The sequence below is a fragment of the Neofelis nebulosa genome, chromosome 16 (assembly GCF_028018385.1).
Source record: "Neofelis nebulosa isolate mNeoNeb1 chromosome 16, mNeoNeb1.pri, whole genome shotgun sequence".
In the NCBI taxonomy this organism is placed as follows: Eukaryota; Metazoa; Chordata; class Mammalia; order Carnivora; family Felidae; genus Neofelis; species Neofelis nebulosa.
Window position 1 is genome coordinate 3,477,336 of NC_080797.1, and position 26,314 is coordinate 3,503,649.

The 26,314-nt window shown below is 51.7% G+C and overlaps 2 protein-coding genes across 3 annotated transcripts in view; both read right to left on the reverse strand.

The window, feature by feature from the left end:
- Positions 1 to 4,739: 4,739 nt before the first annotated feature.
- MFSD6L (major facilitator superfamily domain containing 6 like) lies at positions 4,740 to 6,986 on the reverse strand. The gene has a single exon (XM_058702525.1). It carries the CDS (start codon positions 6,794 to 6,796, stop codon positions 5,033 to 5,035), a length of 1,764 nt encoding a protein of 587 aa, XP_058558508.1. The 5' UTR covers positions 6,797 to 6,986; the 3' UTR covers positions 4,740 to 5,032.
- A 1,997-nt stretch (positions 6,987 to 8,983) lies between these two features.
- Positions 8,984 to 26,314, reverse strand: part of PIK3R6 (phosphoinositide-3-kinase regulatory subunit 6) — a 61,910-nt gene continuing 44,579 nt past the window's right edge. For both annotated transcript variants that reach the window (XM_058702526.1, XM_058702527.1), the window contains 6 exons: positions 25,508 to 25,595; positions 25,159 to 25,229; positions 24,580 to 24,670; positions 22,589 to 22,704; positions 10,264 to 10,376; positions 8,984 to 9,688 (listed from right to left, as the gene is read on the reverse strand). In XM_058702526.1, coding sequence (XP_058558509.1) covers positions 9,535 to 9,688; positions 10,264 to 10,376; positions 22,589 to 22,704; positions 24,580 to 24,670; positions 25,159 to 25,229; positions 25,508 to 25,595 — 633 coding nt within the window. In that variant the 3' untranslated portion in view covers positions 8,984 to 9,534. The remainder of the gene's footprint in view (positions 9,689 to 10,263; positions 10,377 to 22,588; positions 22,705 to 24,579; positions 24,671 to 25,158; positions 25,230 to 25,507; positions 25,596 to 26,314) is intronic.

Consider the following 26,314-nt stretch of genomic DNA (forward strand, 5'->3'; position numbering starts at 1 on the left):
CTCTCTGCACCTCCTTTGCTCACTCTCTCTGTCTCTCTCAAAATAAATCAGCCAAAAAAAAAATAATTCATGGTTAGTTAAAAATCAAGAGTATTTTGATGTAAAATTCACCACACAAATGGACTAGAGATGAAAAAACTCACATGACCTTCTCAGGAGATGCAGGAAATTCTTGATAAAGTTTGTGATGAAAATGTTACAAACACCAGGAAGAAGAGGGAAGTTGTTTTTTTTTTTTTAACTTAGTAAAACCTTCAGTAAATATCATACTTAAAACTTTAGACGCATTTTTTTTTCAAGATCTCGAACAAAACAAACATGGTTCCTTTCCCATTACTGTCCAATATGGTATTAGAAGTCCTTGCTTCTAAGTCCACACACTTCCTGCCTAGACAGTTGCAATGGTCTGTCCAAAACAGACAGCCCAGACCCCAAAAGCTCCCCCAACTCAGACCCACTGTTCACAATGCAACTGACAAGAGAGGGTCAAAAACTTTCAGCGCACCCCCCGTGGCTGGTAAAACCTTCCTAGAAAGAGCATGATGTCCAGAGGAAAGGACCATGGGATTTGCCGTGGTTGGATCCGCACTCACTCCATGCTTCACCATCTAATAGTCCTGACGCCAGGCAGCTAAATCAGCTAACCTCTCCCAGCCTCGGTTTCCCCTGCTGTGAAATGGGCATTAGTGTTGTGAGAATTACAAGCATTACCATGTGCAGAGAGAGCCCAGAGAGAGAAGGCACAGTTCCCTTAGGTAGGCATTCAGGGCATCCACAATCTGGATCCCACCCATATCTCCAACCTTATTTTCCATGACTCTTCATGCAAAATCCACCTGGATTCCCGTCGCGTCCCTGCCTCCGATCCTTGCTCCCCGGCAGGGAATAAACTCTCCACTTCTCAGAGCCAGCATCGAGATTGAGAGGGCGGCTCAAACAGACCTAGCTTTGAACTCTCGCCTTTCGGAACCTTAGTTAACTTCACCTGTAAAATGAGTTAATGCTCTGACTCAACGGGAAAATCTCTGCTGAGCTCTTAGCACAGATTCTCAGGACACTTGCCAGTCTGGGGGTGGGAGCCCGGATTTGTCCCTGAGCACCCCCTCGGCTGCGTTGAAAAGGTCACACAGAAAACTACCAACGTTGGTATTTTCCAAAGCATCTTCCGGGAAATACTAGTTCTGTAAGATATTGATTGGCATTACCTGGAAGAAGGTTGCGATACCACGTGGGTAAGGGGAATTACAGGCCCAACAGAGCGAAACGAGTTTGTTGAGTACAGGGCTCTACGGAGCCTTGATTGCTAATGTGTATTGTGAGTTTCTAGAGGGTGATACTAATTTCCATCATTTTCCCAACTAGGTAGCTACAGAATGCTTTTGAATGCTCACCCGGGCCCCCCACACTAGGATTAAGTGTTCTGCAAAACTCACTTGGAACATAATGGTCGAAGTAAGCCTGAGCGTAAAGGTTAATGGCTCATTCAATATTTGCTTTCCTCTTTGATGGAAACAGGATACGTTAGAAGTCAGTGGCTGTGGTAGCCATAAGTCTGGGAGCTAAGAATTTCATTTTCTGTTGGCTTTAGGAAGCTTCACTGGCCTACTGGAGAGTTGATGGAGTAAAAGCCGTGACTCGAGTCTTTAGGACTCGGTCCTTCCTTCGGTGTGCCTCACGCCGTGAGTCACACCTTCGGGGTGACTCATGCCTGCTTCAAGGTCCCCACGAGGGTTCCTTCTGAGTGGCCCCAGCCACTCAACTATCCCATCCGCCCCAGACTTCCGAGGTACCACTTGAACTTCTCACCCGGTATCATATCCAACGTGTCCTACCTTGCTCTGCTCGTGCACGTGTGTTCTGTTAGACCTTCTGGCTGGCCTTGTCCCTGGTTCCTGGGAGGTAGACTTAAGTCCTTGGAATTTTCCTGGTTATAGTCGTGTCTGTTCCTCATGACGGGCTGCTCAGAATGCACCTGTGTTTATGCTAACGGGGTGCATCAGGATAGGGGCAGGCCATGCCAGAAAGACCAACCGCGTGGTTAGGAGTTTGGGGCTTTGGGCTATATGAAGTCAGCCTGACTTCTGGGGACGAGAGGAGAACTGAAGACCGAGATTCAAGGAATCATACCTCCGTAAAGAAGCCCCAGTAAAAACCATAGATGGGGCTGGGGGAGGGACGTGACCCTCCATGTTAGGAGCCTTCCAGAACTCACCCCATACATCTTCTCTTCTGGATGATTCTGAGTTGCGTTCTTTGGCTATAAGACTGTAATCATGAAGTATGGCACTTGGTCCTGAGTTCCAAGAATCGTTCTAGTGAAATATTGAATGTGGCGGGGGGGGGGGGCGGTGGGAAGCCCCAAATTTGCAGCCAGTTGGTCGGAAGTGAGGGTGGCCTTGGGGGGGTCTGAAGTGAATTGGGGGCAGCGGTGTGCCCTTAACCGGTGAAATTTGGCCTAACTTGGGGGAAGCTGGTGTCAAAAGTCTCTGCAATGGTGCTGAGTGGAAGATGCTAAACGTAAAATAATGCATCCCATAGTCTTTAAAAATGCAAACCAGGGGCGCCTGGGTGGCTCAGTCGGTTGAGCGAGTGTCCGACTTTGGCTCAAGCTATGATCTCGGGGCTCCTAGGTTCAAGCCCCGTGCCGGGCTCTGTGCTGGCAGCTCAGAGCCTGGAGCCTGTTGTGGATTCTCTGTCTCCTTCTCTCTCTGCCCCTCCCCTGCTCACTCTCTCAAAAATTAATAAACATTAAAAAAAATTAAAAGTGCCATTACCAGTTCATTGAAAAAAATCAAAAACACAAACCAATATATAGTGACGGAAAACAGCTCAGTGGCTATTTAGGACCAGGATGGAGGAAATTTTGGGGGTGATGGATATGCTATCTTGAATGTGGTGATGGTTTCATATATGGTGTATATGCATATATGCATATATGTCAACATGTATCAAATTGTACCATTTAAATGTATGCATTTAATTATATGTAAATAATACTTTAATAAAGCTAATTAAAAAAAAAGTTCAGCATAGTCCTCACCTGTCATGACCCTCTCCAGAACCTTCCATGGTTTACCCAAGTGTACAGAATCCAGACCTTCTGTGACCCGGCCCTAAGATATCTTCCCAGCCTCGCCTGTCAGCACCGCACTACACAAACGATATTATTTCTTGCCATTCCCCCCCAAGTAGACCCCATGCGTTTGCCACCTCGGTCACTTTGTCTGTTCCCTCTGCCTAGAATGCCCTTCCCTGAGTTATCACCCTCCCCGTGTAATCTTTTAGATCCTTAATAAACCATCACATCACTCAGCCTCCTCCTCTCCTCTTTTCTCCTCCTTCTTTCTTCAGGCTAAGCCACACTTAACTAACTTAACTCCTTTCTTAAGCCAGGTCCTGGTTCCTCACCTTTTGTTTACATTAGGGAGAACAAACCTGTGTTTGTATTTTGGTATTACTGTGTGTTCTGTCTACGGAGTAAGTTCCGTCTACTGCCCAGATTTCAAGTGATAGCTGCCTTCAATCTTCACATTGAATTTCCCTCCCCCCCCCTTTTTTTAATTTTTAAAATGTTTTTATTTATTTTTGAGACAGAGACAGAGCATGAGCAGGGGAGGGGCAGAGAGAGAGAGAGAGAGAGGGAGACACAGAATCCGAAAAAGGCTCCAGGCTCTGAGCCGTCAGCACAGGGCTGGACGCGGGGCCCGAACTCACGGACTGTGAGATCATGACCTGAGCTGAAGCCGGACGCCCAACCGACTGAACCACCCAGGCGCCCCAGGCAGAGGTAACTTTTTGCTGGTTATTGATACCCTGAAGCTTTTTAGGGAAAATTTTAAGAGAATAAATTCCCTGGAACCATGTCTGACCCAGTGAACCTTCATGTGTTTTCCCCCTTCTCCAGCTATGAGACATTTTTTTTTTTTTTGCATTTGTAAAATGAGACGCTTCTAAATCTGATATCCCACACTTACCTGATTATATAAGGTGGAAAAATTGGTCTCTGGCGTCTGGCTTCTGGAATAAGGGGCCCTATCCTGGGGGGTTGGGAGGGTTTGAGAAGGTACCCCATCTAGTGGCTACCCACGGGCCCAGCGTGGACCACCCGTGGCACCCTCACCCTACAGGGGCTGCCGCACCTGTTTCCACCTGCCGACAATCTCCGTGGACTCTCGCGAGGTGCGGCATGTAAGATAGGCGTCCCAAGACGTGACATTGCCCTTGCTCTGATGGAAGTCTGGAAGGCAATTCTAGGGATCCTACCCCTGGGGACACACACGTTTGAGAGTAAGGATGAAAACGGACTAACCTGCGTCCGCTCTCCCCCAGCACATGTTACGTTTCCCATCACCTCCCCTTATCGGAAACCTAAGTGCCTGGCTGTGAGTGTGGACGCCTGTGTCTGGATGCGGACTTCTGTTTTTTGTTCTCGTTCTTACCTGCTCTTACCGCCCTCCCCGAATAATCTTCTAGATCCTTAAACCATCACATCACTCAGCCTCTGTGTGGACGCAGGCTCGTGCTTTCCGGACCCACGGGAACACACGTGACTCACGAAAGCCAGCAGCCCCCCCTCCGCCAACTGAATCCTGTGGGTCCCCTTAGCTCTTCCTGGCACCTGCCAGTTTGAGCACGCCAGTGTGGCTGAAATCAATGGCACTGGGGTCAGTACCAGTAAAGCTCTTTGCTAACCTTACACACCAAAATACAATGAATAAGTGAACACTAAGGGCACATTTTTGTGAGTTTTTTTTTTTTTTTTTTTTTTAGCAAATGTATTCTTCCTCCATTATTTAAAAAAAGATTGAACAGCCAAAAGTTAAATCTCCCCTTACCACAAAAGTAAAGAGAATCATGCATCGAGGTGATCCGATGGGACTTCTGCACACACACTCGTTTTCTCTCTCCAGGCGCCCTGCAGCCCCAGGACCTTGTCCTCGGCAGGTGAGTTTTGTCCACCACCCCCTCCCCCGGCCCCCCAGCCTTGGGCACCTTCCCCGATCAGGGCATCGTGACCTGCCTCTCAGTCCTCCTAGCCTGAATGCTCCTCCCTCATGGCCTTCACGAGCCAGTCCCGTTCCGTCCCCTGCTCAGAGTCGCTCGTGTCGCTGGCCTCCACGACCAGCAGTTTTGAGTAGTTGATTCTCTGTTCCTGGGGCAGTGTCCGCTGGACGGACAGGAACAGGGCCAGCCAGAGCAACAGGCCCACGCAGCAGGCCTGGTACAGAACGGCCAGGCTGAAGGACATCACCACGAAGCCCCCCGCAAAGCTGCCCAGGCTGGACCCGCCCCCGTAAAAGTGGCCTTGGAACATGGCACTCAGGGGCCTCTCCATTCCGGGAGAGGCCAGGTGCTCGACCGAGGCCTTCACCGCCCACCCCAGAGCCCCGCTGCTGATGGCACTCAAGGTCTGAGCGGGGAGGACGGACCACCAGTTCCAGAGGAAGGCGTAGTAGAGTAGCTGCCCGGCCAGACAGCCCAGCCCCAGCCCCACGGTGCCCACCCTGGTCAGTTTCCTAAGCAATGTCGCTCTGAACGGCTGGACCACAATCTCCCCCAGCCAGCCCAGCGCCACCGAGAAACCCATGACCAGCTCGCTGCTCCCGCGGTCCTTCATGTGCCAGAACAGAAAGTTCTGTACCGTGCTGGTGGCGGCTCCTATCAGGAAGACAGTGACGGCCAGGAGGGTGAGGCGGGGGTCGCCGGCCACCAGAGACAGCGCCTTGACGGTTTTGTAGCTGGGCTCCCGCCGCCTGCACGTGGGGACGGGAAAGGCGATGCTCACCAGTAAAGCCAGCGTGCTGACCAGTGAGTAGCCATAGAAGTGCAACACACCCCGGGGGCCATTTGTCACCAGGGAGCATTCCAGCCGTCCCGCCAAGGCTGCGATGCCACAGGCCCCCGTGGACATGCCCAGCAGCCTCCAGATCCACAGGCTTCTGTAGCGGTCCGCGGCGTCCACACAGTCCAGGTACTCATAAAGGCTGTCGTCTGCCACCTGCTCCAGAGGGGCCGTCAGCAGCTCCCAGAACACCATGGACCCCAGGGAGAGGAAGAAGGTCCACCGCAGCCCTTCCGAGGACAGGCCAAGGGCCCGGGCGTGGCCCTCGGCTGCCGACCAGTTGGCTGGGCTTCCCAGCGCTGTACCTCCAGCAAGCAAAGGGAGGGCGGTCCCGCCCACCTTAAAAGCCCCTTGCCGAGAGGGAGCTTTCACCCCCGAAGTGACAGGATGGACAGCTAGGGACGTGGTCCTGGCTCCCTCCACGGAGCCCACGGCGTGGCCAGGAGGATGACCGGACGGCTCGTGGACACTTCCCGCGGGTCCTTTCCCCACGCCAGAGGCCTCCACGGTCCGAGGACTGCTCTTGGATGCGGGGCTGGGCGCCCCCGGCGGCTGGTTCGAGGCGAAGGTCCCGGTCAGCGCGGCCCCCGGTGGCGGCGCGGTGGGGGTGGCGCCGTCGCTGGCGTTACAGGAACCCGACCGCAGATCTTTGTCCAGCGGCGGCACGAGGACCAGCAGCAGGCTGGCCCCCGCCGAGCCGAGCAGCGAGCCCATCAGAAGCACCCTCCTCTTCTGGTAGCTTTTGGCCAGGAAGGCACAGAAGGGACCCCAGAAGACTGCGATCAGGTGCTTGGTCCCCATCAGGATGCCCACCCAGGGCGCGGCCAGGCCCAGCTGCCTCAGGTAGAGGGTCAGGAACGGAGTCACGCAGGCGTCCCGGACCCCGCACACCAGGTGGAAGAGCCTGGCCACCCCCAGAGCCCGGCTGACGTCCCACTGGGGGTTGGCGCTCATGGCTGCCCGGCTCCGTCAGTCCCGGGCGGGCGGGGGGCGGAGCTGGGCGCGGGGCGGGCGCGGGGTCACGGCCATGGGCCGGGAGGGGGGCGCGGGGCGCGGGGCGAGCGGGGAGCCCCCTCCAGCCTCGGGCGGCGCCGCGGTCACCGGGTCAACGGCCGCCACGCCCACCCACCCCCTCCACGTCCGGCCGTCGCCCCGGAAGTAGCCCCGCCCCCTGACGCCACACCTGGGGGGCGGGGCCGGCGCACCTGCGCGCCGCACCTGCCGGGCCCGCAGCTCCCCCGGCCGTGCGCGCGCGAGCGAGGGTGGCGGCCGGTGGCCGGCCCCGGGTCCCCCGAGAACCTGAGTCAGGTCTCTGAGTCGCTTCAGGCGAGGAAAACTGGGGGCCGGTGGGGGGGGGCGGGGAGCGGGGATGCGATTCACGATAGGACCTACCTGTTACCCTCAGGGACCTCCCCTGTCCACCCTCACTGACAAATCCCACCCGCTCCGCAGACTCGCGCTCCCCTCCCCTGCTTTATTTTTCTCCGCAGCACGCATCACCACCCAGCGCACTACCGGTTTCTATTTCGCGTGTTTCTCTCGTTTCTTGTCTGGGTCCATCAGAGGCAGGACTCCAGGAAGGCAGCTATTTTCGTCCCCAGGGCATAGAGCTGTTTCCTTGGATGCCAGCTGCCCCCGGGGGACAGACACTATTGGTGACACGGGTCTCTTCAGTGGGGACAACCCCCAGAGAGCAGGGCTGGGTCTTGGGGTAGCCCCCTGCCCCCCACCCAGGCAGCCGTCCCGGCCCCTGGAACAGTATGTACTTAGTGGTTAGTTTCAATCCACATCTCAGGGAGCTCAGTTGTCCAATTTGAGGGCACACCTCCCAGAGGCGGTGAGCTAACATTTGGGGCAGCAAATACAAACAGGTCAACAATCTTAGATCAACAGAAGTGTTTTCATTAATTGGCCTGATAGATACTGGCAGCATTTCACTGATGACATTGGTGGTGTCTGAGTCCCATGGACTGGTTACCATTTTGCTGGAGGCCTTTCGTCTCTGGGCAAGCATTTATAAGAATCTAGAGAGTCAGGTTGTCCGGCCCTTTGAAATGGTGTTGTGGGCTTTACTCCCAAGTGGTCCGATGTCCACCTACTGATTCGGTGACCCTTTCATGCAAGGTTTGCTCAGAGCACCTAATTTGGCTGGGGTGGGGGTTGAGGGGGGTGGCGATTTGCCCACACAGGTCAGAATGTGTAGGGGACTTTGGTCTATGACTTGCTTTCATTGTGAGCTGGTAGATTCTTGCAGGAGGGGCCCAGAGACCTCACCCAATTCGAACAGCTGGTAAACTCGCAAATGTTTACTTAAAGATCCTAGTAATTGCGAATGCCAGAACTGATACAAATCAGCTGATACAAGTCAGCATCCGTCATGCCAACAGCAGGAAAATAAATGTAGCCACCTCCAGGTAAACCCACTCAAATCCAGTGATATCGGTCATTTCTGGTTTGAAACCCCCTCGGTCTCAGGCTTGCCCCTAATCCCTCTCTCCCCGGGTTCTGCAGGGGGGCAACTACAGTGGAAGATCTCACATCCATCCACTCCTTGGTCTTCATCGATCCAGAGCTGGAAGGCACTCTGCCAAGCTGGTGTCCCTTGGTCCCACCTGCCTAGACCCCCAGGCAGCCCCTCTTGCAAGGGGTCTCGCAGACTTGCCCCCCACTGCCGGGGCGATGAGGCCAAAAGTAAAGTGCCTCCCTCTCTACTCTTGGATCCCCTCCTCCCACCATCCCCTGGGGCCCTGCCCAGGCAAGAGAGATGACCTCAAGTCCATGCTTTTATGTTTTCTCTGTTACTTTTCTTCCCACCCTACACCTAGTCCCGAGGGTGAAGAAACTGGTCTGTGTCACCGAACTTCCCTATTTTACGTCTGGATACACGTTTTAGAACTCAGGGCGCCTGGGTGGCTCAGTCGGTTAAGCGTCCGACTTCTGCTCAGGTCATGGTCTTGTGGTTTGTCAGTTCGAGCCCCACATGGGGCTCTGTGCTGAGCTCAGAGCCCGGAGCCTGCTTGGGACTGTGTGTGTCTCTCTCTCTGCTCCTCCCCCGCTCATGCTCCCTCTCTCTAAAATATAAACAGTGAAAAGATTTTTTTTTGAATCCAGATGTCGCTAGGTATTAGATAAAAGCAAACGTACTTTAGTGTGTTTATTGGAACTGACGATTTCCTCTCACTTGGGAGAGACACCTGCCTGGGAATGCAGGATGAGGAGGTGGCTGGAAGGAAGAAAAGGAACAGACTCTCGGAAGGGAGAGGCTGCAATTATCTTTGCCTGCTTCCCATCCCCCACTCTCCCCCCCCAGGCCACAGGGCCCTGGCCGACGTAGCATCTCTCACTGGGGGCGGTTTAAGGGCCGAGGGGGGATCTTGAGCCACACAAGTGGGAATTGAAGATCAGTGGAGGCGTGGACATTTGTGCACGGAGCCGGGTCTTGCTTGCGTGTGTGCAGCTTTGCTGGGACCTTCCTGGGGCCTGTGTGTGGGCCCTGCTCCATCACCTGCCACGGCCCAGTAAGCGCCTTATGCTCCGGTCACTCGCTGGCTCCTACTCACAGCCAGAAGCCACCCAGGGCAGCCAGGCCTCGTTCCGGCGGCCGGTGTGAGTGTTTGGAGGCTGGTGGGGTAGTGTATCCGTACTCTTGGGCCTGGGCTCTCAGACTCGGCGCTTCTGCTGCCCCTGCGGGCTCACTGGACGATGCCGGAGAACGTGTTGATGGGCATTAGAAGGGGCTTGGGCTTGGCTTTGGTCCCTTCCACCTCCTGCCCGTGTGAACCGAGCTGTGACGTCTCGGACTTGTGGGCCCCGGAACATGGCTCTGGGCAGGGAGAGACCTCGAATCTGTGGGCGGAGAGAGGCCAGCTCAGGAGACCCATCTCTGGGGTCAAATCTTCCCCGGGGGGGTTTTGAAGGTAGTCCCTCTATTATAGATTATACAGAGGAGGCCTCATGGAGAGAGGAGGGAGTCAGGACAAGGAAAGAGCATCCTGGGCGGGGTGGGGGTGGGGTGGACACCGAGAAAGGAGGCGTGCCTGTGCAGTCACTCGGTGTATGCCTTCCTTACCCAAATACACCGCCCCAGGGGAAACCTCTAAGCAGCCCCAGGTTAACCTTTATGGGAGGGACTGTGCCGACACGGGGTCAGATCTGTGGCCGCGGGGCCGAGTGTATGTAGAGGAATCTCCGGAAACTTAAATAGCAGGGGCTGGCCAGAGTCAGCCATTCATTAGTTCTTCTCCCTGGATTCATAGGAAGTCACAGGGCAGTGGCCTAAGTCCATCCCACCAGGGACACCTGCCCGGCCACAGGGTCTGCCTGCGACAGGTGTCCCGGGCTAGAGGCAGGAGATAGGAGGAGCCGGCTGCCGCTCACGTGTGCCCCGTGGGGCATGCAGGGGTGGCGAGGCCCGGCCTCACCTGACCACGTCCTTGAACGTTCGCCGACTGTCCTTGTCCAGGAGCAGCGTCAGGAGCCTCTGGTCCTGGCTCTGGATCTGGATGTTGGCCGTCCGGAAGGTGTTTGTCACCATCTGCAAACAAAGAGAGCTTGCGTGAGTGTCACCTTCGTGACAGATGGCCTTGCCAACACCTCCTACCCTCTCCGGTGTCTTTGTTCGGTGCACGGGGTCCCCAACTCTCTTCCTGCAAGTGACTTGGAGCAGTGACAGTATTCTGCAGAAACTGTGTCTGGGCTGCCCCGGCCCCCAGGTGTCACGTCATTTCTGCAGTTGTCCTAAATTTCGACAACCTAGATCTTGCCAAGTTATCAAGGTACCTGAGACCTCCGTAGAACGGGCGTGTATATTACATGTGCAATTTTGGCGGGTGGGGGTGGGGGTGGGGAATATTTCAGGGATTTTAGGAGTCCTGACCGCTGTCCTCAGAGTTGGATTACATACAAAATGATTTCCCTGGGGCAGAGACAGAGGGTCTAGGAAGCGGCCACCTACCCTCATGACGCAGACCAGCCCTGTATCTGTTTGCACCATGGAACTATCTAGGGACCAGGCACAGGTGGGAAGGCATCTATTCCCTGCACAGGAAACCTGGGGCAAAGGGCTTCCTGCCTTCTATGCTCCAAAGCCCTGCGTGGCTTCTCTAGAAAGTACTCAGGACCAAAGGAAAGCAGCCAGCAGGCTCTAATCCCCTGACCCGAGGGGCTGCCCAGAGGGAGGGGACCTCTTGGGAGAGGATTGGGAGCATCTTGCGTTCCAGGTGGGGCCTTCAGAGGGACTTCCCGGGTGGCTGGCCCACTCTACATGCAGACAGCAGCTTTGGGGGGCTTGTCCCCCCCTCCAACATTCTGGACCTCTAGAGTTCATCTTGCTCAAGAACTCTCAACCCTGGAAATCACCTTTCCAAAACAAAATTAGAGATTCCTACTGACGTGGTCTGGACTTGAGCCCAGGCACAGGCATCTTTAATAAACTCCCTTTTGCAGGCAGGATAGGGACCACGGAGCTAATCCAGCTTTTCCCTGTGTTAGAGCAGAGGTACAAGCAGCAGCCGAAACTGGGTGTGGGTGGGGGTGGGGAGTCAGGCACATCTGGGCATTTCGGCTGAACATTCATCGGAGTGGGGGTAGGACACTGACCAGGATGCTAGCTGGACAACCATGAGCACTGGGATGTCATCTGTGGCCTTCCAGAAGTATCTGGAGAGACTGCAGGGAGGCTAAATTCCTGTGTGGGCTGGGGGTGAGGAAAGCCAGCTGCATTACGATGGCTTAGGGGACCCCGCTTGAACTGACCCCAGCTGGTGAGGGAGAAGACTGAGGTCTGGAGGGATTGACCATGACCTTCTGAAGCTTTCACAGTAGTAGGCGTGGGAACCAGCTCCCTGACTCCCGACTCAGTGCTCTTTCTCTGCGTCAGGCTGTTCTAGGTCTCTCCCAGCAGGATCTGGGCCTGTCTGACCTTGCCCCCCAGATAGCCAGCGGCGGTCTCCGGGCCTCCTTCCGCCTGCCTGCCGTGCACACAGAGGCCTTCATTTCCCCCTTGTGGTCTGCGTGCCTCCCCACACCCGACCCTGCCTGGCTTTGGCCCTGTGACGACCACGGGGCTTTTGGATTTCATTCTATGGATGCGGCCCTGGAGGTCAGTTGAAAGGGCGAGACTCCTATTGCAAAAGGTCTCAGCCTCAGCTCGTTAGGGGCTGAGCAAAATGCTGCTATTCACGGCTCACTGTCAGGGGCTTCCTGCCTCCCATGCCCCCAAAGCCCCAATTCCACCATTCCTGCCTTAATTCCCACCGCTTTCCTCTATCAAACTTCCCAGCCAGCCCAATGAGTCTCATTGCTGCCCCTTAAACTCACCAATCCAGCCACAGTGCCCTTGCCCTGCTGTTCTCCAAGCGGAGAACACCCTCACTCCAGCTCACCGCGAAGCTCTCCTACCACGCGGTGTTCGTCTAGCCGTTCGTGCAGAACACATAACTGACCGGCCCGGGTTCCAAGAGCAAAGCAAAGCACCTGGCGCTTCCTCCAGCAAGTCAGTGCGGGGATAAAAGGAAACACGAAGGGGTGGTAAGTTTAGAGTCTCAAAAAGCCTACAGGCAGGTTGTTTCAAGAGGGTCACGAGACATAGGAACTGTTAGGGGTGGCTGGGTGGCTCAGTCGGTTAAGTGTGGGACTTCCGATTTCAGCTCAGGTCATGATGTCACTGTGAGTCCAAACCCCGAGTGGGGCTCTGCACTGACAGCTCAGAGCCTGCTTGGGATTCTCTCTCTCTGTTCCTCCCTCGCCTGCTCTCTCTTAAAAAAACAAAAAACAAAACAAACAAACAAACAAACAAAAAAACTTAGGGAACAGACGTGGGAAGAGGAAATACAGGAGGGTAAACAGGGCCACCGTGCAGCCTACTTGAGGCTTAGGTACAGAGCTGTCCAATAGGAAGGAGGTGTCCCCTCAGCACGTGTGACCTCTCAGCCAATCAGAGCTCTCCTACGGTAGACCTGTTGGCGCAGAGAAAATGCGCGCATGCGGGTTAGGGATGAGGTCCTGGAGAGGCGGGACGGACTAGCGGGCTCAGCAGAGAGCACCTACCTGGGGGGCCAGACAGCTCGCACTGAGTGCTGGGGAGGATGGGGAGGATCGGGACCAGGGCACTCACAGTCCATCGCTGTACAGCGATCATGCCCCTTACAGTGTTGCCCATGCCCCCATGGCTGTGACCCCAGGGACGTGTGGGCGCAGAGAGGGGCACCTAGCTTACCCAGGAGTGGGGGGGGGGGAGGGGTGAGCGTCAGGGAGGGCCTCCTGGGGGAGAGACACCGGAGTTTCCTTTTGAAGGAGAAATAGGAGCTATGGAAAGAGGACGGGGAAGAGAAAGGTAGGGGCAGGTTTCAGACCAGGCACGGCGCACGAGCAGGACACAGAGGCGTGTCTGGAGGGACACTTTCGCACGTGCTGTGCGGCAGAGGGTCCGCAGACACAGGCCGGAGTTGCTTATGGAGCTAAAGGCAGCCATGCTACACAACACTGAAGAACTTTCCTGCCCTTCAGTCATACAGCCTGGGAAATGACAGAGGGGTTTTAAGCATAGGCAGGTCCGAGTTTTATTTTATTGATTTCTTTTAAGTTTACTCCTTTATCTTGAGAGAGAGAGAGAGAGAGAGAGAGAGAGAGAGAGAGAGAGAGAGAGAATGAGCAGGGGAGGGGCAGAGAGAGAGGGAGAGAGAGCATCCCCAGCAGGCTCCGTGCTGTCAGCTCAGAGCCCCACTTGGGGCTTGAACTCACAACGGTGAGGCGATGATCGGAGCTAAAATCAAAGAGTTGGTGGCTTAACCCACTGAGCCACCCAGGTGCCCCTCGTTTAGAAATACCGCTCAGGCGGAGATGTGGAGTTGGACTTAAGGAGCATTGTGGTGGCATCAGCTAGGAGGCTACTGTGTTTGTCCTGCAAAAGGGGATGGTGGAGGTCTGGACCGAGGGTGACCAAACCCGTCCTGGTGTGCCCGGGGCTCTCTGGGAGTTAGCACAGAAGGCCGTGCACCCCGGGAAGCAGTCCTGAGTCCCGGGCAAATTCGCATGGTTTGTCAACCTAAGTGGCTCCAAAGGAGGGAGATGAGAAGAAGGAGAAAGTTCGAGAAGTGTTAAGAGAGAAAACCAGCAGGACACGGGAAAGCGAGGGAGACGAGGCATCTGAGGGGACGCCCAGAATCCTGGCAGAGGTGATGGGTTAATGACGGTACCATTAAATGAGAGGCCGGCCATAGCGGGGAGAAATAACATGAAAATCATTCTTAGCACATATACAGCTCTTTCTTGGTCCCACACTCTTCTGAGAGCTTTACATGTGACAATCATTCCTTCCCCACAACAACTGGGTAAGGTCTATTTTATGTTATTATTATATTATCTACTCTTATTATTACCTATCTATTATAGTATGTATAATCTATTATCAATACTATTATTATCGTCCCCATTTACAGATGATGAGATTGAGACATAGGCAGCCTGACTAACTTGCCTGAAGTCACATAGCTGGTAAATGGCAGAACTGAGTTCTGCACCCAAGCAGCCTTGGTCCGGCTCTGGAGAGCTCTTAGCCAAAGTCCTGACTTTGTTTTTGTTTTTGTTTTATTTTTTTAATGTTTATTTATTTTTGACAGAGAGAGAGACAGAGTGTGACCGGGGGAGGTCAGAGAGAGAGGGAGACACAGAATCCGAAGCAGGTTCCAGGCTCTGAGCTGTCAGCACAGAGCCCAACGCGGGGCTCAAACTCACGGACCGCGAGGTCAAGACCTGATCCAAAGTCGGATGCTCAACCAACTGAGCCACCCAGGTGCCCCCTGGCTTTGGTTTTGAATATCTTGTGTTTGGGGAGTTGTGGGACATCCAGTTCATGCTGAGTTGAGTGTAGGGTCGGAAACTCAGGGCGTGACTATCAGAACAGGAGATACAGATTTGGGAGTCCTTAACACATCGGACTCAGACCACACATGTGGGTTAGCTAGTCCAGGGAATGAGAAAAGAAGTGGGCCATGGATGGAAGTTGAGAACAGTAGCTATTTAAGAAACTGGTTTAGGAAAAAGAGCCCAGGGAAAGAGGCCAAAAAGTCACGGTCAGATATGTAGAACTTTGAGAAAGTGGTGTCTCCAAATTCACAGATTTAGGGAATTTAAAGACTCGGAGAACAGGGCATCAGTTCTGGTGGTGGAACTCATTAAAAATTGATCAAGGTGGGGGGCAACTGGGTGGCTCAGTTGGTTGAGCGCCCGACTCGTGGTTTCGGCTCAGGTCGTGATCGCAATGGTTCATGGGTTCCAGCCCCACGTTGAGCTCTGCGCTGATATGTGGAGTCTTCTTAGGATTCTCTCTCTCTCTGCCTCTCCCCTGCTCATGCTCTCTCTTTCTCTTTCTCTCCTCTCCAATAAATAAATTAAGTAATTAATTTAAATAATTGATCAAAGGAATAAAAACCTAGAAAAATTGCCTATGACAGTGTTGGAAGCCAGCTTTATTGGCATATCAACATATAAGTGGGACTTTAAATATATATTTTTTCAATTTAAAGGTAATCATGACAGAAAAAATAGAATATATAGCTTGCAAATTGTCAGAGGGGGAAATAAGCCAACAGAGCTTAAGTCCCTCCCTCCCCCCAAACAGCAAAAGCATTACAAAAATCAGAAAGCACAACATAAGACAGCAGAAAAAGATCAAATAGTGTGTAAAATTAGTGTTGATGGATTAAACTATAAATTGGTAAAAAGCACAGACTTTCAGACTGAGTCAGAACAAAATCCAACCGTATGCTATTTACAAGAGGCATATCTAAAATAAAATAAAAATGTTTTAAAAGTGAAGGATGGGGCGCCTGGATGGCTCAGTCCATTAAGCATCCAGCTCTAGATTTTGGCTCAGGTCATGATCTCACGCATGGGTTCGAGCCCCACATCAGGCTCTGGGCTGACAGTGCGGAGGTTGCTTGGGATCCTCTCTCTCCTTCTCTCTCTACCCCTCCTCTGCTCACTCTCTTGTGCTCTCAAAGTAAACAAGTAAACTTAAAAAATTTTTTTTAAATAAAGGGATGAGGATTTCTAATTTCAAAATGGCAGAGTGTATATTTTCTTGCTCCTTTCCTCTTATAATTTGCCTCAAAACAAGGAGCTGCAGAATGTCCATCGATGGATGAATGGATAAAGAAGATGTGGTATATACATACAATGGAATATTACTTGGTGATCAAAAAGAATGAAATCTTGCCATTTGCAACTACATGGGTGTAACTAGAGGGTATTATGCTAAGTGAAATCAGTCAGTCAGAGAAAGACAAATATCATAGGACTTCACTCCTATTTTGTGATAAGACACAAAACAGATGAACATAAGGGAAGGGAAGCAAAAATAATATAAAGACAAGGAGGGGGACAAAACATAAGAGACTCTTACATACAGAGAACAAACTGAGGGTTGCTGGCGGAGTTGTGGGTGGGGGGGATGGGCTAAATGGGGGAGGAGCATTAGGGAAGACACTTGTTGGGATGAGCACTGAATGTTATACATAGAGGGTGAATCACTGGATTCTACTTCTGAAATCATTATAGCACTACATGCTAACTAACTTGGATGTCAATTAACAAACAAACAAACAAACAAACAAACAAACAGGTGTGTTTTTCATGAAACTAGAAGACACCCAAAGCCCTAAAGCATGACATTTGAGGACAGAGGGAGGAAGGTCCAACACAAGGATCAAAACTCTGGAAAGCTTCTGAACAGGAGGCCGCATATCCCTCAGATAGTGGTGATGAGATAGAGCCCGAATAAAGGGAACGCACTGGAAGTTCTACAAGGAACAGTTAGATAGTTTCAAGTGCCCACTTCCGGCCTGAGCAGCCAAGCAATGAAACTCTCCCCCTGCCACAGACACCACAGAAGATGGACCAGAGAGACTCTGGACTTGGGGACACCACAGTTGGAGGAGGACGGTGTGAACACCATCCACGTACTATTGTCCAGGTAGATGAGCTACATGAATGTCTGCTCACTGAATGGTGAGACCCCTAATCCCCTTGCCTGGCCCAGCCCCAGAGTACAGACACCAGCAGGCCTACTCCCCTTTAGCCCCCAAGGCAAGAGTCTGAAGGACCCTTTTCTGGGAAAACAAGACTGTCCTAACAATGAGACTTGAACATACTGACATTTGGGTTTCCACAGGGAAAGGTCTATGGCCTTCGGAATGCCCACAATTGACTCAACTTTTTAGTACCTCAGTCTTTTTTTTCCCCCAATCTTTTTTTTTTTTTGAAGTTTATTTATTTATTTTTAGCAATCTCTACACCCAACGTGGGGCTTGAACTCATGATCCAGAGATCAAGAGTTGTAGGGTCTTCTGACTGACCCAGCCAGGTTCCCCTAGTGCCCCACTCTTAAATTTGAACATCAGCCAAGGATCGCCAGATTTTTGGAGACAGCATTTAATGTTAAAAAGAATAATAATAAAATGAAGAAAGAAAGAAGAGAGACCCAAACAAACAGAAGGAATTTATAGGAAATAAATACAATGTAGGGGGCAGAAGAAAATTTCAAATAAACCACAGTTAATTATTATCTTCAGAGAAAGCAGATACTGCATCGATGACACAAGAATCAAATGATATTAAAAAATGAATAACCAGAGGGGCGCCTGGCCGGCTCAGCTGGTAAAGAGTGCAACTCTTGATCTTAGGGTTGTGAGTTTGAGCCTGAGCCCTACGTTGGGTATAGAAATTACTTAAAAAAAAATCTTAAAAAAAAAAAAAAGAATCAGAAAACAAGAAAAAAATCATGAAGTGAGTTTGAAGAAAACTCTCAAAACTTGAAGAAAGGAAAGAGAAGGATGGTGAGAAAGAAAAGATTAGAAAATCAGAGTATCCCTCTAGGAGATCTAACACCCAGCTGTCTGTAGTTCCAGAAAGAAATAACAAAGAAACAGAGGAAGGAAATAATTTTTAAAAACTACATTAGAAAATATGTTAGCACCAAAAGATGTGTCTCCAGATTAGATGATGTCTCTTTATTTTTAATTTTTTTAATGTTTGTTTATTTTTGAGAGACAGAGAGAGACAGCATGAGCGGGGGAGGGGCAGAGAGAGAGAGAGGGAGACATAGAACATGAAGCAGGCTCCAGGCTCTGAGCTGCTAGCACAGAGCCTGACATGGGCGGGGCTCGAACTCACTGAGCTGTGAGATCATGACCTGAGCCGAAGTCGGATGCTTAACCGACTGAGCCACCCAGGTGCCCCTAGATGATGTCTTTTAAAGATCCACAATAACGGGGCGCCTGGATGGCTCAGTCGGTTGAGCGCCTGGCTTCAGCTCAGGTTATGATCTCACAGTTTGTGAGTTTGAGCCCAGCATCAGGCTCTGTGCTGATGGCCTGGAGCCTGCTTCGAATTCTGTGTCTCCCTTTCTCTCTGCTCCTCCCCCACTCATGCTCTGTCTCTCTCTTTCAAAAATAAATAAAAACATTAAAAAAAAATTTTAAAGATCCACAATAATGAATGAAAACGATCCCACCAAGGCATATGCTTGTGATATTCCCGAACCTTTGATGAAATGAAGCCTCAGAAGCTTCTAGAAAGGGAGAGAAAGGAACAGCACAAGAAGTTATCATATTTTTCAGCACCAGTGCCAGAAACTAGAACATTCAGGTTTGAACAAACTGAGATCCCATTGACAAAATCAAAGCCATACTGGGAATGTGGACCAACCTTCCCTATTTTGGATAGATGAAGTAGACAAAAAAAAAAATGTTTAATTGCAGATTAGAGTAATATGGTGTGTCTGACCTAAAAATTATATGCCATATTTTGCATTCTGTAGACAAAAAAACACACGTGTCTCTCTTCAGTTATCACAGGATATTTAAAAATTGATCATGGACCGGGCAGTGAGGCTAATGCCATAAATTCTAAAGTTGAAGTTGTGTGGGTCAAGTGCTTTGGTTGTCTCGGGGGAATTTAGTAATCTCCGGAATCAAGGGGCTTGGGTGTCAATAGCCATGGGCGTGGGGGACAACCATGGGCTCATATGAGGCAGGGATTGGGAACTAAGATCCGCCCCCCCCCCCTCCCGCCCAAGGACTCTTGAACACTATGCTCTCAGCAAAACACTCTATTAGAAAAAAAAAATTTGCAGCCTGTGCTATGAATGAGGAGGACAAATATTCCCTGGGAATTCTTAGCCACAAGTCTGTCCTTAGGTGGATCTGGGGTCTGGGAATTTCTGAGCCAAGAAATTAACTCAAAATATGGGCTTGGGCTGATAATATCCCGGGGGCCCGTGGCTAAGGCAAATACAGAATTTCTCTAGAAGGTCGCGTTTTCCACCCAGATTTCCCACAGACAAAGCCCCAACAGGTAGGAAACACACCTGGAAAATATACCTCCAGTTGAGGAAACATACAAAGAATTAAGCTGCCACGGGGTTCAGTGGACCCAGTAAACGCAGGGATTAAACTCCCGATAAGTACAGATAAGGTAATTATATACATCAGACTATAAAGTGAAAATCTTTAAAATGAGCAAAGAAAAAAATAAAATGAGCAAAGAAACATAAGAAGGAAAAAAACTGTATTATTAAAGGAATAAGTGTGTCATTTTGATTCTTATTTTTTTAATGTTTATTTATTTATTTTGAAAAAGAGGGTGGGAAAGGGTAAGGGCAGAGAGAGAGAGAGGGAGAGAGAGAGGATCTGTGCTAACAGCAGAGAGCCTGATGTGGGGCTTGACCCCACGAACTGTAAGATCATGACCTGAGCTGAAGTCAGACACTTAACTGACTGAGCCACCCAGACGCCCCTCATTTTCATTGATTCTCTCCCCACCCGCATGTTTTAACATCTCTGAAATTAGGAACTATTTTGCAACCCAGGTGATAAGAAAGCATTGCTTGTCCTTCAGGAAGCATTGTCTCCTTCTGAGCGGTGTGTACAATTATGGTCTCTCTTTAACTTGATGAAACATGATGTTTGAAAAAGTATCAGGTGCCTTTAATGTGTGATCATAGCAGGGGCAGAAATCATCAAAGGAAAGAAACTGGTAGCTTTTGCTTCATCAAAATATAAATCTATTTTAGGTAAAAAACAAAGAAACAAACCCATAACACCAAAAGACAAACTTGAGAAAAAAATATCTCTTAAAACACGTGACAAGGGCGTTTGGTGGCTCAGTCAGTTAAGCACCCGACTCCTGTCCGCTCAGGTCTTGACCTCATGGTTTGTGAGATCGACCCCTGCATCAGGCTCTGCACTGTCAGCTTGGGATTCTCTCTCTCCTTCTCTCTGCCCCTCCCTTGCTCGCTCTCTCTCTCTCTCAAAATAAATAAACATTTACAAAAATATGACATAAGGGGTTAATATTCTCATATCATAAAATAGAGACCACAATAGTAACATCACATGAGAACATAAACAGAAAATACACAAATGAAGAAATAGAAATTATCACTGTGTAGAAGAAACTCTTCAACTTAATTGGTAATCAAAGACACACAAATGGAAATAATGAAAATCCTGACAAATTTACAAGGAGGAAAAAATTAGTCCACGTGTTAATTGTGCAGCAAAATTGACCCTCTCAAACATCATGGAGGGCAATACATCAAAATATATCAAAAGTCCTACCATATGGATGCCATTTGACTGAGTGAGCTCACTTTTAGACATTTTTTAAAAAGGTTTAACTGTGATTTTTAGTACCTATTTATCCCTATGCATGTTCCTTGTGGTATTGCTTACAATTATTATAATTATATAATAACTAATAATTATTGTTTATAATACGGAAACATGAGAACTCACCTAAATGTATTATAAGCAATCAGTTAAATAACCACACGGACCTATATAGCCATCATAGGAGAAATATCGACCGTAACATATTTAGTGACATGAACAAGAACTCGCCCAGGCAGACTCACAAAGCCTTAGTATATTTTGGAATAGAAACATCAAGTTTTTACTCCGTACTTTGATAGTATGTAGCGATCAATTAGCTTAAAGACATACAGAAAACCTGCTGGGTGCTTGCACCTCGAAATAGTAACAGTCATTCCTTTCTAGAAAATGGGACTACAAGTAGATTTGCTTCTTTGTGGGGTGTTTTGTTTTCTGTTTGCTTGTTTTTTGCATTTCCCCCAAATCACTGAACTTTTCTTTTTTTTTTTTTAAATTTTTTTTTTCAACATTTTTTTTTTTTTATTTATTTTTGGGACAGAGAGAGACAGACAGAGCATGAACGGGGGAGGGGCAGAGAGAGAGGGAGACACAGAATCAGAAACAGGCTCCAGGCTCCGAGCCATCAGCCCAGAGCCCGACGCGGGGCTCGAACTCACGGACCGCGAGATCGTGACCTGGCTGAAGTCGGACGCTTAACCGACTGCGCCACCCAGGCGCCCCTATCACTGAACTTTTCTTTACAGGTTAAAACATTACTTTTTTTTTTTTTTTTAAGTTTATTGATTTATTTAGAGAGAGAGGGAGAGAGCAAGCAGGGGAGAGGGTAGAGAGAGAGAGAGACAGAGAATCCCAAGCAGGCTCCCCACTGTCAGCACAGAGCCCGACGCGGGATCTCAAACCCTGAGGTCAGGACCTGAGCCGAAGTCTGACGCTTCACGGACTGAGCCCCTCAGGCGCCCCTAAAACGTGATGTTTAAAGGGGAAGATAACCATTGAGGGCCAGAAAGACAGCTTTGGTCTCAGCGACCACGGAGGCGACTTTGCCACAGTGGGGAGGGTGTTACCCAGATGATAGCAGGGAGGAGAGTTTTTGGCGGGAGACTGAAAACTAGGATGGAAAAGACCAGAGCACGTCTCCGGGCCACGAGGGAGGAGCGGTAGAGAAGGTCCATGCTGGAGAAAAGGAACTAGCAGGGGCGCCTGGGTGGCGCAGTCGGTTAAGCGTCCGACTTCAGCCAGGTCACGATCTTGCGGTCCGTGAGTTCGAGCCCCGCGTCGGGCTCTGGGCTGATGGCTCGGAGCCTGGAGCCTGTTTCCGATTCTGTGTCTCCCTCTCTCTCTGCCCCTCCCCCGTTCATGCTCTGTCTCTCTCTGTCCCAAAAATAAAAAAAAAAAAAAAAAAAAAAAAAAAGGAACTAGCATAGATGAACAGCGAATAAAAGCCCAGAAGACAGGCAAGAGAAGGGCGTTGGGCTACGAGGGCAGGGGTCTGCTCCCACGGACGCAGGATTTATTCCAGAAGCACTCAGCCACAGAGCATACGGACTGAGTAGCGACTTGATGCCTGGGAGCGGAGCGGGGCTGAGAACAGGGTTCAGGTGTAATCCTGGGATCCACAGCCCAGCTGAGTGGGGAAGTGAAGTCCAGAGAGGCCACGAGACGGGGGAGAGTGGGTGGGTGCTGGGTCTCTATCAATAAGGGAGTCCAAATCAATAAGTATCAATCAGGGCAAAGGGCAGCGGTCGGGGCGATGAGGTTAAGGAGCCGGCTCGATGTGGTTCAAGGTTGGGCTGTTGCCGCTTAGGAGTCTGGCTGCTGGGGAGCGCTCGGGAGGCCAGACCTGGGCCCGTCCTCCGTCCTTCAAGGGCCAGCGGAGGGGGGGCCTTGACTCTCCCCAGGCCTCAGTTACACCAGCCGGTGCTCCCCGGTACTCCACACACCAGGGGAGAGCAAATTCTCTCCAAGGGGAAGACCCAGTCCGACAGCAAAGGTTCAGAAGCCATCTCCCCTTCTCTGAACACCCCGGCCCGGGCCACCTACCTCGTTCGAGTATCCCATGCTGCCCAGTACTTACAGAGAAGGACCTTCCCGCCAAGTTGGAGGACTTGATGACCTCCGTCACGCTGACATTCAGGCACGTGTGGTCTGTCACGGGAACAGCAGGTGGCGGGGCGGGGGCGGGCCCAGAAACTGGGGGGAACAAGATGGGAAGCAGGTGGCTGTAACGGGCCCCCCAACTTCCTGACTATGCCTTGGTCCCAACCGCGTTTCAGTTCCTTCCTGAACATCCACTGCCTTTCCCTGGGGGATCCACAGGGTATCCTCTGTCACGGCAGCCACCTCCCCATGCCTTTCTTTTTTTTTTTTTTTTTTTTTTTTTTTTTTTTAATTTTTTTTTTAAAAATTTTTTTTTTTCCAACGTTTTTTATTTATTTTTGGGACAGAGAGAGACAGAGCATGAACGGGGAAGGGGCAGAGAGAGAGGGAGACACAGAATCGGAAACAGGCTCCAGGCTCTGAGCCATCAGCCCAGAGCCTGACGCGGGGCTCGAACTCACGGACCGCGAGATCGTGACCTGGCTGAAGTCGGACGCTTAACCGACTGCGCCACCCAGGCGCCCCTCCCCATGCCTTTCTGCACCCCCTCCCGCACCCCTTTTCTGTGGAAGAAGGTGCGGTGGACCCTTCTTGAAGCCCCCCGGCACGCGATCAATGGGAGGAGCGCAAGTTAGCGTGGGGGTGGGCGGGTGGGGGGATGCTGGCGAAGGAAATGAGGGAAATACAACTTAACAATTAGAGCGAACACAATAGTTTTCTAGACGCACATGAATGAGGACTTCATCTTCACTTGAGAAATGAAAGAACCGGTAGAGAGGTCACGAGGAACTCGCCCAAGGTCACACAGATGGTAAATGGCAAAGCCGGACCTTGAGGCCAGCCCCCATCCCGACCCAGAATCTGTGCTCTTGACCCACCGTGACCACCTCTCGGCTAAGAGCTATCCCCAGGGTCACATGTCTCCCTTGCGGTGTTAAGGGTGCACGAGTGGGGGGCGCCTGGGGGGCTCCATCGGTTGAGCGTCCAACTTCAGCTCAGGTCATGATCTCACGGTTCGTGGGTTCAAGCCCCGCATCGGGCTCTGTGCTGACAGCTCGAAGCCTGGAGCCTGCTTCGGATTCTGTGTCTCCCTCTCTCTCTGCCCCTCCCCTGCTCACACTCTGTCTCTGTCTCTTTCTCAAAAATAAACTAAACATTAAAGAAAAAAAAGATGCACAAATACAGGTGGTCTTGCTGGGTCCCCTTCTTCCTTTGCCTGGAAGCCAGCACCCGGATGGCCTGGGTGTGAATCCGGGCTCTGACCGGACGTGACCTGGCCTCCAGCATTTCTCTGCCTTCAGTTACGTCTCCGGTAAAAAGCGGCTGGTATTAATAATGCCGATCTCACAGGATTCGGAGAGTCGATGTGTTTGACACAGAACATTGCCTGGCCTCTGATCAATGGGTTCCGTGACGTCCTCACTCACATCACCGAACTTTTCCTTCTTCCAGAAGACCAGGGGGCTAACGGAACAGCTCACGATTATCCTTCACTATCGGCATTTACATTGGTATCTTTTTAACATCTCTATTTTAGATTTGGAGCGTTAGATAAACTATCTTATTATCTATTAGATACATAGCTATTATTAGGTAATTAGCTAGAATTAGAGAGTTTGGGCCGGTGGTGCCTTTGGTGAACTGGGGATTACCTGCCTCCGGTGGAGTGACATTCAGAAGAAAACATCTCCAGACGCAACAGAGGCAGGAGGGCGGCAGTGCCCCCTCCGTGTGGCCCCTCTGCCTTCCAGCTGCAGGGCAGGACCGAGCCCAATGCTGTCGCACGTCCCCCCGATGGTGAGGGCAGATACCATGCCGCACCCGGGCACCTGGTGCTCAGCCCTGCATGACCTCAGGATTGGGTGGGAGGCCCGATTCCTCTGGGTCACCTCATCTGCCATCACTCACCCCTTTTTCCTTCTCCCCCCACCCATCCTCTTCTCGTGCCTTCTCTCTCCAGCTCCTTACCTTCAGTGTCACTGGCTGCAAAGGTCTTCAGGACCAGCCCAGTGGCCCGCAGGGAAACGGCGACCTCTTGGGCCCGGTGGCTGAGTAAGGCCTGGAGAGGGGATGCGGGCACCAAGGGGGTCCTCAGAACATCCTTGTCCCCCCGGGCACCCTCGTGTCAACAGTCCTGCTTCCCACCCCTGCCCTGACTGAGATTCTTGTCCGTGTCACCAATGTCCAAGGCGGGGCTGGCGGGGAGAGGCTGAGAGCACTCTTGGCCCCAGGGAGCACTGTCAGCCTCCCAGGCCCGAAGGGACACGTCTCCCATGCCATCAGTTCAAGCATCTGGTCAGCTAGGGAGGAAGGCATCCTCGAGCAACAGGACAGGCCCCTTGTCCCTTAAATCACGTGGCCTCCTCGGCTGCGTGCCAGGCCGGTGGTAATCCGCTCATCCCTGCAAAACTCTCCAAAGGCTGGGGAAACTCGGGCAGGAGGTTCTGGCTCTGTCTGCTCCCGCCAGCCTGTCCCTGACGCCTGCTTCCAACCCTGTGCCTCCCACCTCCTCCTGAGCAGCCCCCCCGCCCCCCACGAACCACTCACCTTCTGGTAGCAAATGTTGAGCTCAGCCCCTGGGCCCTCGGCTGCGCCCCTCCTCCTGGGTGAAAAGCCATCTGAGGGAGGAGGAGGGAAGAGGCTGAATGGCGTAGGAGGCTCCTGCCCCTCCCGCCTCACCCAGGCCGAGCAGAGCTGCTGAATTGTGACAGCATCTCTCCTTGGATGGAAAGGAAGCACCTCGAGGGTTCCAGTCCAGGCAAGCTTGGAGGAGCCAAGGGCACCCTGGTATTTGGTGAAGTTGGGGGGGGGCATTAGGTGAGAGGCGGGAGGACGTTCCAGAAACAGGGCTTGGCCGGAGATGCGCCAGTGAGCTCTGGGAAGGGAGGATGCTCACCTTTGGGGGGCTTGGTGTCTTGAATCTTCACCTTGAGCTCAGTGAGAAAAATGTCCTCTGCAGGGTGTTGGCTCAGGTCCCTGAAGATCTGGAGGGAGGGAGGAGGTGTGGACGGTTGGAGAGCTTCTGGAAGGAAGCAGGGCCGGGGCCCCCACCGTCCAGGCAGTGACTTCCCGGACCTGCCTGTCCACAGGTGTCCAGTGATGTAATATATTTACAAATAGGGGAGGCCGCTGGTATTGGAACCCGAGCCGTCCTCGACGGTCTGCAACCACGACGGTCTAACGCGGAAGGAACGGGGCACACAATTCACACAGGGGCGGGGCCGCGTGAGAAAATCTCTTGTGGACGCCAGAAGGGCCAGAGAGGGGGACCCCATTCCTGACTTGCAAGGCGAGACCAGCCAGGACAGAAGGGCTCGAGGGAGCTGAGCCATTCTGGGTTGGGGCTGGAAATCTGGGGCTGGAGGGGGATCCCTGGGACCCTGATGGGTCAAGACAGGAAGCAGACCCTGCCACCGTCACAAACACAGGAAAAAACAGGACCGTGTGTGGGCCCCATCCCGACATTTTTCCAATCAAAGGATTACTCAGAACTAAGAACGATCCAGATGCCCAACCACAGAACCACTCCTGGCCTCCTGACAGCTTCTGAGCCAGGGCACAGTCCTGCTTTGGGGGCTTCTCCCCCAAATCACCTGACTTGAGCCCAAAGCCACGTTATAAGTGCCTTTTAACAGCCTCTGCCCACGGTTGTCCATGCTGTGCACTGCTCCACACTGCCGGCCTGGCCAGAACCAGCAAACCC

Bases quoted from the DNA above. Each gene is read 5' to 3' on its own strand.
- MFSD6L (XM_058702525.1), bottom strand. From the start codon at position 6,796: ATGAGCGCCAACCCCCAGTGGGACGTCAGCCGGGCTCTGGGGGTGGCC.